Source organism: Sitophilus oryzae, unplaced genomic scaffold, assembly GCF_002938485.1.
Source record: "Sitophilus oryzae breed Bouriz unplaced genomic scaffold, Soryzae_2.0 scaffold_682_pilon_pilon, whole genome shotgun sequence".
NCBI lineage: Eukaryota > Metazoa > Arthropoda > Insecta > Coleoptera > Curculionidae > Sitophilus > Sitophilus oryzae.
In genome coordinates, this window is record NW_022147287.1 from 4,353,586 (window position 1) to 4,371,277 (window position 17,692).

A 17,692-nucleotide genomic window follows, 5' to 3' on the forward strand; every position below is an offset into this window, starting at 1 on the left:
TTGACCGTTTGTTAAATAAAAAAGATTGTAATATTTGAGGGGTGGTTTCACCCTCTTGGAACTGGAATTTCGAAAAATCCCTTCTTATCGAACCTCTACACCCTAGAATCAACCTGCATGCCAAAATTGAGCTTCTTACGTTGAGTGGTTTGAGCAGGATCGTGATTAATCAGTATGTCAGTCACTTAAGGATTTTATATATTAGTATAGATTTGGGAGCTATTTTTTATGATAAATGAGATTGTGGCGATAAAGTGGGAACGCGGATAGGACTTGCAAAAATTACTGCTTATTATAATAAGTACTACTTAATATTAGACTACAACACCAAGACCAAGATCAAGGGAGTCTCGATCTTGATCTTGCATTGCAACTGGAGAACTGGTGTTTCGACGTAGCCCCATGCACCTTCTTTAATCTTTCAAAGGTTATGGATGGCATCCTAACCTTCAAATTGAATAAAATGACTTTTGTTACTTTTGAATTTCTCGTTTTGAATTTTTCCTTCGAGTTTGTGTAAAAAAGAAAGCTAAAATTCTGTCAGAAAGTGACGATAACGAAGACCAAACCAAACCAAATATCGGTACCCCACATTAGAACATAAAAAAATCACAGAAGAAACAGAAGCCACAAAAATGAAAGAACACCATAAGTATAAGTGATTGAAAATAAATAAAATTTACATAATTCAGGTAAACCTACATGACTCAGATTGCTTTAAAAATGCCATGCATTTCCGATAAGCATCCGCACACATACCCAAGCCGCGGTGTCTCTCCTCTCTAATGTTTTCTTTAGCACCTGTACATCATCGGCAGGTAGAAAAGTGTTCGGCCGAGATTCCGAGACGCTTTCGAGGCCAAAGATTGCCCGCGTCGGGGACGCGCACAAGAACAAAAAACCGAAGAGAAGAAATAAGAAGAAGAAGTAGAAAAAGGAAGGAAAAAGAAGAAACACAAAGAAGGAACGCTAGCCGCCGCGGGATTTGAGTTTCGTTCTCGCGTCTGGGTTTTCTCCTTTGCCGAAATAAATATTAGATTTCACTGAGTGTGTGTGTTTTGTAAATATGTACAGGGTGGGTCAAATTAGACGTTTTTAAAGGAAAACACCCTTTTCTATAGGAGATAGACGAAAACTAATATCGGCGTTTGAGCTCAATTTTTGTCAAAAACATGATGGTGAAAACCGCATATCGATATCTGTTACCGTTTCATAGTTACGAGGTGTTTAGGTTTGGTGTATTTCTATGAAAATATTTCCAAAGCACCTTTTTACGTAGAATTTAATGGTTTAATTATAATTTTTTTATAATTAATAATTTAAGAGTTATCAACAGAAAAACTGATTTTTTATTTGGGATACCCTGTATATTTTTAATTAACTAAAAAGAACTTAAAATTACCTTTCCAAAAATATAGCACACTGCTAACTAACATAAACTTAATTAACATAATATAGTTATGCTTAAATTATAAAAACACTAATCGCCCACACTCTGAGACTCACCTGTTCAAAAAACTAATTAGTCAGTTAAAATTTTCTTCGTCTTTCCTCTAAGTTTTCAACCGATTACTTAATTCGCATCAGCTTTACAAGAAGTCACGTAACGTGACGTCATTCTTTACTAAATACAGTACGTCTGTCCGTTCTGTAGCTACAAGGTATCCGTGAGAGGGGAACGATATTCTCTCGATCTTTTTCGTAAAAAATTAGACGACGCGTCCCATCAATAAAAATTCGACAAATTTGCAAGTAGCCAATAAAATGAGTGGGCGGAGCGATTTGCGGTGACGTACTCGTTTAGTCGACGTATAAAATATATTGCTGTTTATTTAAATGTTTTTTGTCCGCATTCCTTTCATAGACATAGATCCAGCAGACGTACTGTACCATAATATAAAGTACGTTTACTGGATCTGTGTCTTGGAAAGGAATGCGGGCAAAAAACATTTAAATAAACCGCACTATATTTTATACGTCGAACAGATGTACTGTATATTGCGGTATATTTTTACTGTCTTCTTCAAAAGCGAATATCTCCAATAAAAACAAAGCTATTGAGATGAATAATAAAACAAACAATCGAGTAAAAATGAACCTTGAAGATAATTTTATTAAATTCATTACTTTATTTATTTGCATATTATTATTAAGAACATTAATTTTAGTTTTTGCTTTCAGAAAACGATGAGTTGCAAGTAGTCGCACTGCACGAATCTGAGCCAGTAGAAAAACCCAAAGTATTCAGCATGATAACGGAAGACAAGGATGAGGCAGACAGTATCACTCAAACCACGATAGATTCAACAACAATTTTACCAACGTAAGAAAAATTACTTTTTTTCATAGCAACTGTTAAAATTGCCTTATATCTATCAAAAAGAGTAGATAAAATAGTACCGTATGATTGAGAAAAAACGGCGTCAGCGATGGCTATGAGATGAAAATCGCTGTCATTTTATATGTAAATTTATATGGAAAATGTCATCGGTCGTCATTTCCCAGCCAATTGGACACCGTTTTTTTTTCGATCATACGGTACTTTAACCGCAAGGGTAGATTAAATGATACTTTAACAGAGAGGATAGGTTAAAAACTTTATTTCTATTTATTTCTTATTCTCGCACGTTTTTTAATTACTTTCATTTTTGAAAAATTTTGTATTCCTTTTCAAAAGTTATTGGGGATTTAAATGGAAGTAGTTTGGATATGGCGTTTGTCACCTCATCCTGAATATCTGTTGGTAATTTACTTATTTCGTTTTGAGCCATTTCTGGCTCCAATTCAATCAGCAACCGACACGAAAGAGAATTAAAAATTATTGTCTCAAAACTGACAACTAAAGAGACAGCTTTATTTATTTGTCAAATTACATAGAAACCAACGCCCACCCAGGAAAATATTTTTTCTACTTATAATAAATTCCTTGAAATAATAATTTCTGAATATTTTTTAAAACGTAACTCGCTATGGAAAAAATATTGTTTCATACACGACGATAAAATTGCATTATTGTTTCCCGAAATTAATTATACCATTTTATCTTCTTTTATAAAAAATAACTATTATCTTAATTCTTATTTTTTCTTAAATACAGTTCTATTAGTATTTTTAAATAGCGTTTTTCTTGTAGTATATCGTAAATTCTCAGAGATTTGTCGTTTCAAACAATATTGTATTTATCCCTAGAACAACTACAAACAGGACCCTATCATCTACAACTCCACAAATTACACCGAGCAATACCACACTTGAACCCAAAGGTAGAGCCTTGAATTTCACTATCGATGAAAACCATAACAAACTATCCAATTCCTCCAACGACGAATTTGACCTTAGTGACGTCACCATTACTGATGATGACGAGGAACCGACGAGTCGACTGGACGAAATGCTGCATCCTAGAATTTTAACTCCGAGCAAAGAAATTCATGCATTGCAAAATGTCTCAACAGGTAAGTCGAGAAATTTTTCAGTTTATTCTTGGTTGGTTAAAGTAAGACAATAAAAAAGTCAGTTTTTTTATTGCCTGATAATATTTTTTGTACTAATTTTGAGCCATCTGGTATAATTTATATGAATTTTCAAGTGAAAGCTTAAAAAAAAGCAGGTATGTCATTATAGAAACAGCAGATAAAGAAAAGAGTGATCGATCTTGGAAAATTTATCTGAAAAGGGAAATTTTCTCTACTGTTATTTTATACTTATTTTTAAATAATATTACATAGACATAGGCAAAATTATACTAGTCCATGGGTGTAATAAAAAAAATTAATCAAAATCAACAAAAATCATAAGAGTACTTAGCTAGAAAATAAACATAATATACAGGGTGTCCCAGAAATAAGTACAGATATTTTAAGGGGTGGTAGAGCTCGATATAAGAAACATCTTTTTTTTACCGTTTGTCAAATAGGTCCAAAATAACCGAGTTATTTTACTTTCAATAATTCCAAAAAAAAATAATTTTTTGGTTAAACTTTGAGAATCACTGGATCTTTTCTGGATCTTCTTTCTTGTATGTTGCCATATTATCACTACAGGTTAACTACCTATGTTGCCATCAAGAAACAATGTTTTGTAACTTAAAACTAAAAAAATTTCCAAATTTGTTCAAAAAAATCCAAATTAAAAAAAAATTCTCGAAAAAAAACTCATAGACGTGTTTCTGGGATTTAAATATACTACCAGTTAAACTATCTGTACTTATTTCTGAGCACCCTATATATATATACAGAGTGAATCTCAAAGAAGTGCAGTTTTTTAGGGATAGTATATTTTGACCCCAGAAAGACGATTATGAGTTATTTTGGAAAAAATAGTTATATTTTTAAAAATTTAGAATTTTTTAAAAAAAAATTCAATTTTTTTTTGGTTTTTAGTTAAAAACACAATTTCTTTATATATGTAATATGTTGTAAATTCAATTTACAAGAAAGGAAACCCAGAAAAGATCCAGTGGTCCAACATTTAAGTAAAGGATTTTTTTCTGGAAATTTTCAATCTTAATTTTCTATATTTATCGAGATCTACCAGACCTGAAAATATTTGCACTTATTTAAGATTATTTAAGACTCACCCTGTATATTTCAAATTACTTCAAAACCACAATATTTCTAATCATACATTAAAGATACAGTAACGATCAAATTATTTGCAATAAATGGAAAAATATATTAGTAATTGACTTAAAATTGAAATTTATTTTATGTAGGGGCAATTCAACCAAAATGTTCCATAACAAAGGAAAGTATTAAACATTATTATTAAAAGATATATGATATAACTGAATTATTTTTTCCCGTATGCTAAATGAATTTTACGTGGAGACATCAACAGCCGATTAGACCAGAAACCCCTTTTATTTTAGAGAAAGTGTGCATCCTTTTACCTATGTATATATACCGGGTGTTGCATCGTCGGACGGGACATAGGAAATCCCATGTAAATTTTAATGGGGTCAATTATTCGCTTCCCTAATTATTTTAGAGAATAATTCTATTTAGGTTTATTGAAGAGCACTAAAACCCACATTCAAAAGAATAACTTTAGATATTTTTGATTAGTTCGTTTACGAGTTATCGCCGATTTCTTTTTCAATGTTTCTCCTTTCGTATGGCCCTGTATTTACTTATGAGCATCAGTCAAGGTAAAAGATAACTGTCAAATAAAGTTGTCATTTCAGAAATTTACCTATTTAGTGCTTTATTATTATCGAAAACTCATTCCTACATCGGAAACCTTAAAGATGTATTTATAAATACAAATTAATATGAATTAAAGTAAAATAAAGTAATCAATTACAAGGTTAATTATAGTATTATTACAATATTCAATAACTTATTAATTTAAGTACTATTAAATTGTTAGAACTTTAGGATTTAAGAAGATGTTCAAATATTCCTCCATCGACTGCTAGACAATAACCCAGGCGATCATAAAATTCTCTTCTTACATTCGCTAGTTGGTAAACTGAAATTCTATTCTATTGCATTCGGCAGAAATAGCATTTTTTAACTCGTCTAGATTTGGGTATTTTTTATCCTTGTATATCCTGTTTTTTAAATGACCCCAGAGAAAGAAATCATTTGGCGAGATATCAGGAGACCTTGCTGGCCAATTTACTGTATGATTTAGGCCAATAACGTTTCCGTTAAAACTATTGTCTAAATATTCCCGAACAGCCAGAGTACTATGTGCCGGGCAGCCATCCATTTGGTACCAAACTTCCTGATTTTCCCTAGCGGCATCGTGTAAAGCAGGTAAAATATGATTTTCCATTAGTTCCAAATAATATTCTGCATTTAAATTTCGCGTAAGAAATAATGGCCCGATAATATTGTGTCCGAATATCCCTGCCCAAACATTTACTTTCTGTGGATATTGCGTCCTTGTTTCGACAAACCTGTGTTGGTTTTCTTTGTTCCAATATCGATAATTTTGAACATTGGGTTCATTATTTAAGGTAAACGTGCATTCGTCATTGAAACATATGTTTTTTAAAAATCCCCTATCCGTGTTTGCTCTTTCCATCATATCAAAACAAAACGCCTGCCCCCGTATTTTGTCCTCATCTCGTAGCTCTTGGTGCTTTTCATATTTGAAGGAATAGTATTTATGTCGTTTCAAAATTTGAAACACTGTAGTGTGATCTATTCCTATTTCATCCTCAAGTTTCCTTGTGCTGATCTTTCCATCGTTCTCTTCCACGCACAATAAAACTTCCAAGTCGGTATCATTTCTTGCATCTTCTCTTTGTTCCTGCCTTGCTTCACATCTGCAGTTATTTATTAGGGTACCTTTGATCTCAAATCTCTGGATATTCCTTGCGATTGTAGATTTTCCAGGTGTCGGTCTATTTGGATACAGAGCAGCAAACATGTCCGACACCTTTTGATAACTATTTCCTTGATAATACCATATAATCATCAATACTTTTTCTTCGGTAGTGTAATTCATGGCTAATATTTTCGATGTAGGTATGAGTTTTTAATAATAATAATAAAGCACTAAATAGATAAATTTCTGAAATGACAACTTTATTTGACAGTTATCTTTTACCTTGACTGGTACTCATAAGTAAATACAGGGCCATAAGAAAGGAGAAATATTTAAAAAGAAATAGGCGATAACTCGTAAACTAATCAAAAATATCTAAAGTTATTTTTTTGAATGTGGGTTTTAGTGCTCTTCAATAATAGAATTATTCTCTAAAATAATTAGGGAAGCCAATAATTGACCCCATTAAAATTTACATGGGATTTCCTATGTCCCGCTCGACGATGCAACACCCGGTATAACACCGTGTATATTTAAAAATTCAAAGCTTTAATCCTTCTAAGTAAAGAATAAGTTCCTATTATTAATTTAAATTTCATTAAATGATACGTATCTATCTACTTAGCTTGCGACACCGCGTTGCATTCAAAGATCTTGGGAACAATCTAAAGTGACTGCGCAACAGATCTCTTGCTCCCAAATTTAGTAGATTTTACGACATACCCAGTAATTGAATGAAAATGTACACGTTGGCACTCCTGTGAGCTATTATTTTTAAGGTTGGCTTTTGTATGAATGAGAAGCACGACCGTAATTACAGAAAAATATTTTTTTTCCTCACCATACTTTAACGAAAATTAATAGATTAGTAGAATTATTTATAATTAAGTTTTGAATCTACGTGGATAACATTATACTCCTTACTTAATCTTTTGATTCAGGCAAGGCAGAAAAAGGGCCCTAGGATGGTTAGGTTCCTTGACAGTTCTGTTTGACGATTCATTTGACACATTTGAATTTGATTTGAAATTTTGTGGATTTGTCAGTCTTTACTGAGCTTATTTTATGTTATTTATTATTTCTTCTTCCACTGATAGTTGCTTAAAGGTAGTAAATCTAGATGGAAATTGTAGCAGAACTTAAATTAACAATGACACTATTGCGATTTATCGAAAAAGACTGTAAAATAGTTGGTTGTGTAGCGTACGGTATATCTCGGTCAAAAATCGAGGGAAATAATGGAATAACTTTTGGCTAGTAAGTGACTATATAATATACATACGTGTAGTAAACCGATTATTTATGAAATTCACTTAAAATTAACTAAATTATGTATTTTTTCTTGCATTTTTGCTTTTATTTACTACTTGTCAAAGATTAGATGTCAAAGAATTTAGATACGTCAATTTGACTTACCGGCTTCAGTAGCGTATCGGATATGTTTGTGTTAATAGGGAGTTTTCGTTGCTTACAAATTGCAATGCCGGTTAACGCTAATTGACAACTTTGACATTTCAATTTCGATTATCGTATATCGTAAGCGCTAGCTGCCGATATTTTACGGACGTTAACCAAAGCCGTTAACATAGCGGTACGCATGCGCACTAGCGCAGTAGAAACACAACATTGAAAAATACAGATCTAACCTAACCTCATTCTATTTTGTTTATGTTTTGATTATTTATTTTATCTGTGTTAAATTCGTTGGGAATTCTTAGTGCTTCAACTAATCGAGGAATATCTTTTTTTTCAAAGCGGAAGTTAGCTTTGCACTCTTGGTCAGATAATATTTCTTGGTTGAACTCCCCATAAAGTTCTGCTCGATATTCGATGTTGTTTTCAAACCCTTCCAACAGCATAGCATCCTCCAAATCCAATTCATCACTAGAGTCCAATAAAATTAAATTGTCCATCCTATATAGCGATACCCAATAAAGTCATATAAAGCACTTTCAAATCAAACAACAATACAAAAACCAAAAATCATAACACTACCCTACGGGCTGTGCTCAGCTGTCAGTTTTTGGTTATCGTATCGTATGTCGGCTCCGAACCGATGAACCGAAAGTCCGAAAACTGTTTTTTTATCTGTCAAAATAGCGGTTATGGTTACGTATCCGTTAACCGTACCGTTGAATTTTTTTAAAGCAACGAAAACTCCCTAATAAATAATTATTATAACTTATCTATTTTTATTAGAATTGTATATTTTTATAACAATTTCAATATCTTCCAACATTTATTGATAACGTAAAATAAAACAACAAATTATTGAGTCTACCCCATATCTACCCTACATCATATTTTTACACGTTTTGAATAAAACTAGAACGGCACTGATAAACCTAAATTTAAGTCGGCCATTTTAGGACACCGCCGCGTTCGATCTAGGATTTTTGATATGCTCCTCCCATAATATTTTTATTCAAAGTATTTGAATTATTAATATTGTTTTTTTTTTGGTGCCCGGTGGTGTAGAGGTACTAATCTCGTCCAATCTCAATGTAATGGGTTCGATCCCACACGCGGCATTTCATCAGCCGACTATTTTTATTAAAATAAAAATAGTGTGAGTACCTAAGTCGACTCAGCCTTAAATGAGTATTTGGGATTCACAATCCTGAGGTAATAATAGGCGGTTGAAGCGTAAAATGCTAGCCACATTACCTTCCTTGTGTACTGAACGGCTCTAGTATGGCAAGCTGTACCTTGCTACTCCCAAGGCGTTAAACCAAAGGTTAAACGCTATATACGGGAGCTATTATTATTAATATTGTTTTTACTTGTTGCAGGCTTCTGTCAAAAAGGTGGTCTAACCTACGAAAACGGTGAAAAGCTAGAGATCAACTGCGACTCAATTTGCACGTGCAAAAATGGCAAAATGGACTGCGAAGATAGGTGCACGGGACCGTTCTTCAGACGCGGAAAGAAGATTGAAGATCCCCTGTGTTCTGCAAAGGACGCAGAAGATCCCTGCTGTGCAGTAATGCTTTGCGCAGGAGATACAGGTATAGTAATCGCAAAACAGTTTCCGTTGCACGTCATCAATCATATCGACATTGACACTAAAGCCTATAAACCTGACTAAATGAAATTTTGGCAAAAATGTTTAAATTTGTTGTATAATTTAAGAAACCGAGCAGCTCTGCATTTTACTTTATAGAGCAAATGATTGTAACAGATATTTTATTTAGATTAAAGCTGCAAAAATTAGTTTAAACCGAATTCTATGATCGCCATGTTGGTCATATTGTGTCGTGTTCAGCAATGTTGTCCTTTATTTTTCGACAATTATCCTAGTGTCCGTCATTATTTTGTATAATATCGTGATGTTCTTGAATCTTTGTGAGTAATTCTCGTTTCTTTGCCTATTTTCATACTCTTTTTTTTAAATTGCACTTTTAAGCACCAAAATTTTCGAGTTTTTGTATTGCATTTCTTGAAATTGTATGTTGAAAATATGCCAAAGCATTTAAACAGTCGAAGCAAAGAGCTTATAGCTTCCCTGTTTTTTTTAACTATTCTGAAGGAGAACGCCACAATAAAGGTCCTTCCTTTATTACCCTTGACTGCAGTCAGAAAAGTAAGTTTGATTGATAAGCACATTATACCACTTTCAAAGTTAGTTTTTATTAAATTCTGTGATTATTAGTTTATACATTAATAGCACCCTCTTACTTGTTATTACCACTGATGGCGTTGTAAGATGTACATCAATAAATAAATAACCCATAATAACGCTTATAATAATCTTCATAATAGACTAGTTTTTGCCAATATGTAATCAGTAAAATAAGCTATAAAACAAATAAATCAATTAATCACTAAAATATTAGTTCTCAATATTAGGTCTCATAAATCCATCACAATCTGGCAGCGCTGTCGCCATCGCTTGTCATTCAAAGTTGTTCACGTGTATCGGAAATTGTTTTGCGATTAACATATGTGTATACTATACTTTTCTTAATATCTTTCTGAATTTTATGTTACTTTATAATTATCTAATAATTATAATATTCATTAATATTCATTAATATCCAATATTATTATTATCAAATATTAAAAAGTAACATAAAATTACATACAAACCTATTGCAAGATATGCCAAAATAGGACTATTATTGTATTGATAAATATTTAAGAACTTCTCTAAGTATACTTATTTCTCTGAGTTCTACTCACTAATGAAAAAAAGTCACACTAGAAATACTATAAAACAAAATAATAAAAAAATATAACTAGATCTATAAAATCTGTTAAACTTTTATCTACTCTTGCAACACACTATACCATAATAGCAGAAGGCAGTTCCTATTTTAACTATCTAAGTACTTCGTCAAAAACAAACTGGCTGTCAATTATTCCGATATATTTATGGTTATGGCGGCCACATTGTGAGACATTTTACGGCCAAATACAGATAAAACAAGTAGAAAAAATACTTTGATGTCTACAGGGCGATACGGGGATATACGAAGCGTTTCAATTTAGCGTTATTTTTGGTATTTTAACTTGTTTCTTTTACATCATACCGAATGCGTCTCAAAAGTTACTCACCCCTATAACTTGTTATTTTTTCAGATAAAAAAAACGTGATTTGCTTTGTTAATAATGACACCCTCGGTATTTTTTTACTTTAATCTTTGAATAAGAAGACTAAGGAAGGAGCATAATGCTATGCATGTATTCATGCATGGTGGGCGGAAAAGTCACCATAAAAGCTCTCTAGGGTGGGGATCCTTGACAGTTCTGTTTGACGATTCATTTGACACATTTGAATTTGATTTGAAATTTTGTGGATTTGTCAGTCTTTACGGAGCTTATTTTATGTTATTGATTATTTATTCTACTACTGATAGTTGAATAAAGCTAGTAAATCTAGATGGAAATTGTGGCAGAACTTAAATTAACAGTGACACTATCGCGATTTATCGGAAAAGACTCTAAAATAGTTGGTTGTGTAGCGTGCGGTAGATCTCGGCAAAAATTGAGTGAAATAATGGAACAACTTTTCGCTAGTAAGTGACTATATAATATACATACGTGTAGTAAACCGATCATTTATGAAATTCACTTAAATTAACTAAATTATATATTTTTCTTGCATTTAAGTTTTTATTTATTACTTGTCAAAGATTAGATGTCAAAGAATTTAGATACGTTAATTTGACTTACCTGCTTCAGTAGCGTATCGGATGTTTGTGTTAATAAATACATATTATAACTTATCTATTTTTATTAGAATTATATATTTTTATAACAATTTTAATAACTACCAACATTTATTCACAACGTAAAATAAAACAACAAATGATTGAGTCTACCCCACGTCTACCCCACATGATAGTTTTACATTTTTTAAATAAAATTAGAACGACACTGATAAACCGGAATTTAAGTCGGCCATATTTGAGGCCCATCGCGGTGTACCTAAGATTTTTAATATGCTCTTTCCTTAGTCTTCTTATTCAAAGCTTTAATCGATAGAAAATGACACTCTGAATAGAATGACATAACATGTGGCAAATTTTGATATTTTAAAATCTCTTTATTTTCAGAAACTGAACCTTTGGAGATGTGCACGTACGAGAACAAAACCTACAACAGAGGAGACATATTTCACAAGAACTGCTCTGAGGTGTGCACTTGTGAAATAGCAGGAAAGATACACTGTAAACCTAGGTAAATACGAAAAATTACAATATTTTAAGAAAACCCGTTTCGGGAAACAATGTTATCTCATTTTCCTTTGGGAATTGACAGTTGCTTTCACTTTCTGCGCACTCTGTGACAAAGGAAAGTTCAATTATTCAATTCAAACGAAAGCATTTAAAATTTAGATTCGATTCTAACATGAATTAACAAAGCACTATTCCATTTGCTTTGCATTTTTATGGTTTAACGTGCATTTGGAATAATTTGGCAAAAAAGAGGAAAAAATATCATAATAGTAGACGTCTATTTTTTGTTGTTTGAAACGGGCACCTTAAAATTTTCATGTATTTTAAAGTTTTATATATTGTGTTTTAGTGGACCAATTTTGATCATTTTTCAGGCAATTTGTAGCTAAATTATTTGATTTTTTAGTGCCTCTTTCTAAATTAAAAATGAAAGTTGCCATCTGTCAATTATACGAGGGAAAACAAAACGTTGATATTTTGGTGAAAGTTTGAAACACCCTGTGGAGTACGTTAAGAAAGCAAGGTATATATGAATCATTTTATCATCTAGATGTATCTTTCCTCGATATTTTGTTTTTTGATTCATCTCAATAGCATTATTTTTATTGGAGATATTCGCTTTTAAAGAAGACCTAAATTTTTTTCGTATTTTTTACATTAAAATTATGCCTTTGCCTTTGATCCTAGTCAACACACTTATAAAATAGTGTTTATGATTTATAACGGGTGTTGCATCGTCGGACGGGACATAGTAACATGCCATGTAAATTTTAATGGGGTCAATTATTGGCTTCCCTAATTATTTTAGAGAATAATTATTCTATTTAGGTATATTGAAGAGCACTAACACCCACATTCAAAAGAATAACTTTAGATATTTTTGATTAGCTCGTTTACGAGTTATCGCCGATTTCTTTTTAAATATTTCTCCTTTTTTATGGCCCTGTATTTACTTATGAGCACCAGTCAAGGTAAAAGATAACTGTCAAATGAAGTTGTCATTTCAGAAATTTACCTATTTAGTGCTTTATTATTATTGAAAATTCATTCCTACATCGGAAATCTTGAAGATGTATTTATAAATACAAATTAACATGAATTAAAGTAAAATGAAGTAATCAATTAAAAGGTTAATTATAGTATTATTACAATATTCAATAACTTATTAATTTAGGTACTATTAAATTGTTAGAACTTTAGGATTTAAGAAGATGTTCAAATATTCCTCCATCGACTACTAGACAATAACCCAGGCGATCATAAAATTCTCTTCTTACATTCGCTAGTTGGTTAACTGAAATTCTATTGCATTCGGCAGAAATAGCATTTTTTAACTCGTCTAGATTTGGGTATTTTTTATCCTTGTATATCCTGTTTTTTAAATGGCCCCAGAGAAAGAAATCATTTGGCGAAATATCAGGAGACCTTACTGGCTGTATGATTTAGGCCAATAACGTTTCCGTTAAAACTATTGCCATCCATTTGGTACCAAACATCCTGATTTTCCCTAGCGGCATCATGTAAAGCAGGTAAAATATGATTTTCGAGTAGTTCCAAATAATATTCTGCATTTAAATTTCGCGTAAGAAATAATGGCCCGATTATATTGTGTCCGAGTATCCCTGCCCAAACATTTACTTTCTGTGGATATTGCGTCCTTGTTTCGACAAACCTGTGTTGGTTTTCTTTGTTCCAATATCGATAATTTTGGATTCATTATTTAAGGTAAACGTGCAATCGTCAGTGAAACATATTTTTTAAAAATTCCCTATCCCTGTTTGCTCTTTCCATCATATCAAAACAAAACGCCTGCCGCCGTATTTCGTCCCCATCTCGTAGCTCTTGGTGCTTTTCATATTTGAACGAATAGTATTTATGTCGTTTCAAAATTCGAAACGCTGTAGTGTGATCTATTCCTTTTTCATCCTCAAGTTTCTTTGTGCTGATCTTTCCATCGTTCTCTTCCACGCACAATAAAACTTCCAAGCCTGTATCATTTCTTGCATCTTCTCTTTGTTCCTGCCTTGCTTCACATATGCAGTAATTTATTAGGGTACCTTTGGTCTCAAATCTCTGGATATTCCTTGCGATTGTAGATTTTCCAGGTATCGGTCTATTCGGATACAGAGCAGCAAACATGTCCGACACCTTTTGATAACTATTTCCTTGATAATACCATTTAATCATCAATACTTTTTCTTCGGTAGTGTAATTCATTGCTAATATTTTCGATGTAGGTATAAGTTTTTAATAATAATAATAAAGCACTAAATAGATAAATTTCTGAAATGACAACTTCATTTGACAGTTATCTTTTACCTTGACTGGTGCTCATAAGTAGGTAAATGCAGGGCCATAAGAAAGGAGAAATATTTAAAAAGAAATCGACGATAATTGGTAAACGGGCTAATCAAAAATATCTAAAGTTATTCTTTTGAATGCGGGTTTTAGTGCTCTTCAATAAACCTAAATAGAATTATTCTCTAAAATAATTAGGGAAGCCAATAATTGACCCCATTAAAATTTACATGGGATTTCCTATGTCGCGCTCGACGATGCAACACCCGGTATAATGTCACTGTCTTTGAAAAAATCATATATTATTATCTGTTGGGCAATTACTCTAGCAGGTATGGTTTTAAGTCCAAAAGTTGATCTCTACCATGATCAATTAAAGCAGCAATATAGCCGATTCTTCAGAACTTAAAACCATCTCAACTACGAGTAAACGTCAATAAAGAATAATAATATGATTTTTTAATGACAGTGACATTACAAAAACAATAAACACTATTTTATAATTGTGTTGATGAGGATCGAAAGTCAATGCTAAAAAAGCTCTAAATCTTTACGGTCTTAATCAAAAGCGAATATCTCCAATAAAACTAAACCTATTGAGATGAATCAAAAAACAAACTATCGAGAAAGGACGTACCTAGATGATAAAATAATTTTTAAATTCCTTGCTTTGTTAACATATTCCACAGGGTGTTTCAAACTTCCTCCAATATATCAACATTTTGTTTTCCCTCGTACAATTGACAGATGGAAACTTTCATTTTTAATTTAGAAAGAGATACTAAAAAGTCAGATAAAGTAGCTACAAATTGCTTGAAAATTTTAAAGTAGATTACTACTACACTCACTACACTTACTTTCTTTTTTTTTTATAGTAGTGATGTGTCGGTATTTGAGTAACGCGATTTTGGAGCGGTATTTTTTTGTAACGTCGTGTCGCACTCCACAACGAATCAGGAACCTGTTACTGAAGAACAACGATCATAATGACGACAAAATTATAAATTATATATAATTTGCAAATAAATTATTTATAATCGTACTTGAAGTTAGCTCGAACCGTAGTAAGCCTCATAGCGACGTGTTTAGCTCCAGCCGTCGCGATTTCGTCGGTCGCCAACAGTAGTATCTGGAACTGGTATGTCCGTAGTGCCGCGCGATCTCGATCGGGACGTGTTCGCTCCAGCCGTCGCGCTCCTAGAGTTTTAGTTCCCTGTCGCGAACAGAAGTAACTGCTGTAACTGGGCATAGACGCTCGGCCTCGGCGGCGACCTACTTCGCTCCAGACGCTAAGCTAGTAATTATTTAATATAAATTTTTGGACACTCTGTATAAGGTAGTAAAATTTTTTTTATTGCAACACAATATCTGATCAATAAATAACCTTCAGTAAATATTTAGTATTAAAAACTTTGATACCCTTGGAGAAATAAAGCCTTATATTTTTTACTGCAATTTCATTAAATTGAAAATATTTCAAAACCGGTAAGGTTTAAGTGTAATAAACCTTAATCAAATTTACCTTTATTTCAATCGTAGAATCCAAAAATAGAATAATATACAGGGTGTTATATTTAAAAAAATACAACTATAATATTTTTTACTTATTTGGGACACTCTGTATCTTGTAAAAGTATTTTTAAATTGTAGCTCTAATAGTCCTTTGACGAACCCAAAACTTACAATTTGTAAAAATCTAATCGTTTAGCTACAATACTCCGTGTCGTATGTGGTGAACAACCCTGTACAAAATTTTATATTTTAACTTTGAAAGCGCCCATTTTGCTGTAAAACATACACATATGGTACAACTTGTAGGAGTAATATATTTAGCAGGTGGGAGTTCCTCAAGCTCTCTTTAAGGCTTTGGGATATTACACATCTAGGAAACCGCCGTTATTCTGACAAACATTTTGCGCAAAACGTTCTTGAATTGCATTTCACTCAAGAGCGTCAGAGAAAAAAAGCGAGAGTGGGTAGAAAGTCGCACGAGAATTAAAAACAAATTGCGATATTTGCCGAACGGATATTGAGAATTTTGCGTAGATATTGAATGAAAAGTAATTAAACAGTAGCGGCTGTTGTTACGAGGCGTATCATCTGAATAAATAAGAGTGCTTTTCAGTGATAAACTCATTATTATTTGCAAATTGCTGACCAATTTCTTGAGCTTATAAACGCTTTCCTAAAATTTAAACATTTCAGGAAAATTAAATTTAAAAAAAAGCGGTTTTTGAGTTATCGTGTTACAGACGGACAGACAGACAGACAGACACTATGAAAATATTTTGTATTTATGTCATTTATGACCCAAATAACTCATTTTGCGTGAAATTAAAAAAACTTTTTTTGCCAATCTTAATAGCCTACCATACCTATTGGTATGCTCGGCTAAAAATTGTACCTCTCATCCTCAAAAACGAGCCGCTACTGTTTCCAAAAATGTTACAACCAAAGCGGAGCTAGTTTGATTGCTGGCAATCGAAAATCAAATCAAGCAAAGTAACTAAAGCAAATAATGAACGATTCGTTTACGGTCGGAGTAGTTTTCAGTGGCTAGAGAACGTGTCGGTGTTAATTTATGGCTAATTTGCCTATTTAAGAGATCGTTTTTATGCATGGGAGAGAAAGCTGAGACGCTTTTAATAAAGCTAGACCGGTATTTAAATTAGACTGATCGGTTTTGGTTTTGGTTGTTTTATTTGCATTGCAAGCGGGAATTTTCCTAGATGAGTTGATACCTTTTGGTGGATGGTACGAAAGCGTAGAGCTGCCATGCCAACTTCGCAAAATATTTTCAGTTTAATTTATAATTTTACACTTTCTCTGTAAATTTACACTTTTTAAGTAAATTTACACTTTTTCTGTAATTTTACACTTATTTTTGTAAATTTGCACTTTTTACACATTTTTGTAATTCACCACTTTTTTTTGTACATTTACACTTTTTCTGTAAATTTACACTTTTTCCGTAAATTTACACTTTTCATGAAAATTTACACTTTTTCTGTAAATTTACACATTTTTGTTAATTTGCACTTTTTTTGTAAATTTACACTTTTTCTGCAAATTTTTGTTTTATCCGTTAATTTAAACTTTTTCCGTAAATTTACACTGTTTCTGTAAATTTACATATTTGATCATTAAAATCGGTACAGCCATTCTTGATTTTATTTTTTAGTTTTATTAAAAAAAAATACAGTAAATACAGTTTTGTATAAAAATCAAATCCTATCTATATAGGTATATCCTATTTATAGAAATATACAGGGTGGTCCGAACTGAAAACTTCGGCGACATATTCTACAGATAAAAATAACTAAAAAAAGCTTAGTTTCGGGGATACAGGGTGCAGGAGTTTCCTTTTCATTTCGATTTTTTCAAAATAATTTCTGAAGTAACGTCTATATATGGATGAAAATTGGTGTCTGGGA

General features: G+C 32.3%; 1 protein-coding gene across 2 annotated transcripts in view; it reads left to right on the forward strand.

Annotated features, from left to right (window-relative positions):
* LOC115887945 (putative epidermal cell surface receptor) overlaps positions 1 to 17,692 on the forward strand; it is a 56,535-nt gene that overhangs the window by 20,646 nt on the left and 18,197 nt on the right. For both annotated transcript variants that reach the window (XM_030907480.1, XM_030907481.1), the window contains exons 2-5: positions 2,182 to 2,323; positions 3,190 to 3,455; positions 9,072 to 9,287; positions 11,838 to 11,961. In XM_030907480.1, coding sequence (XP_030763340.1) covers positions 2,182 to 2,323; positions 3,190 to 3,455; positions 9,072 to 9,287; positions 11,838 to 11,961 — 748 coding nt within the window. The remainder of the gene's footprint in view (positions 1 to 2,181; positions 2,324 to 3,189; positions 3,456 to 9,071; positions 9,288 to 11,837; positions 11,962 to 17,692) is intronic.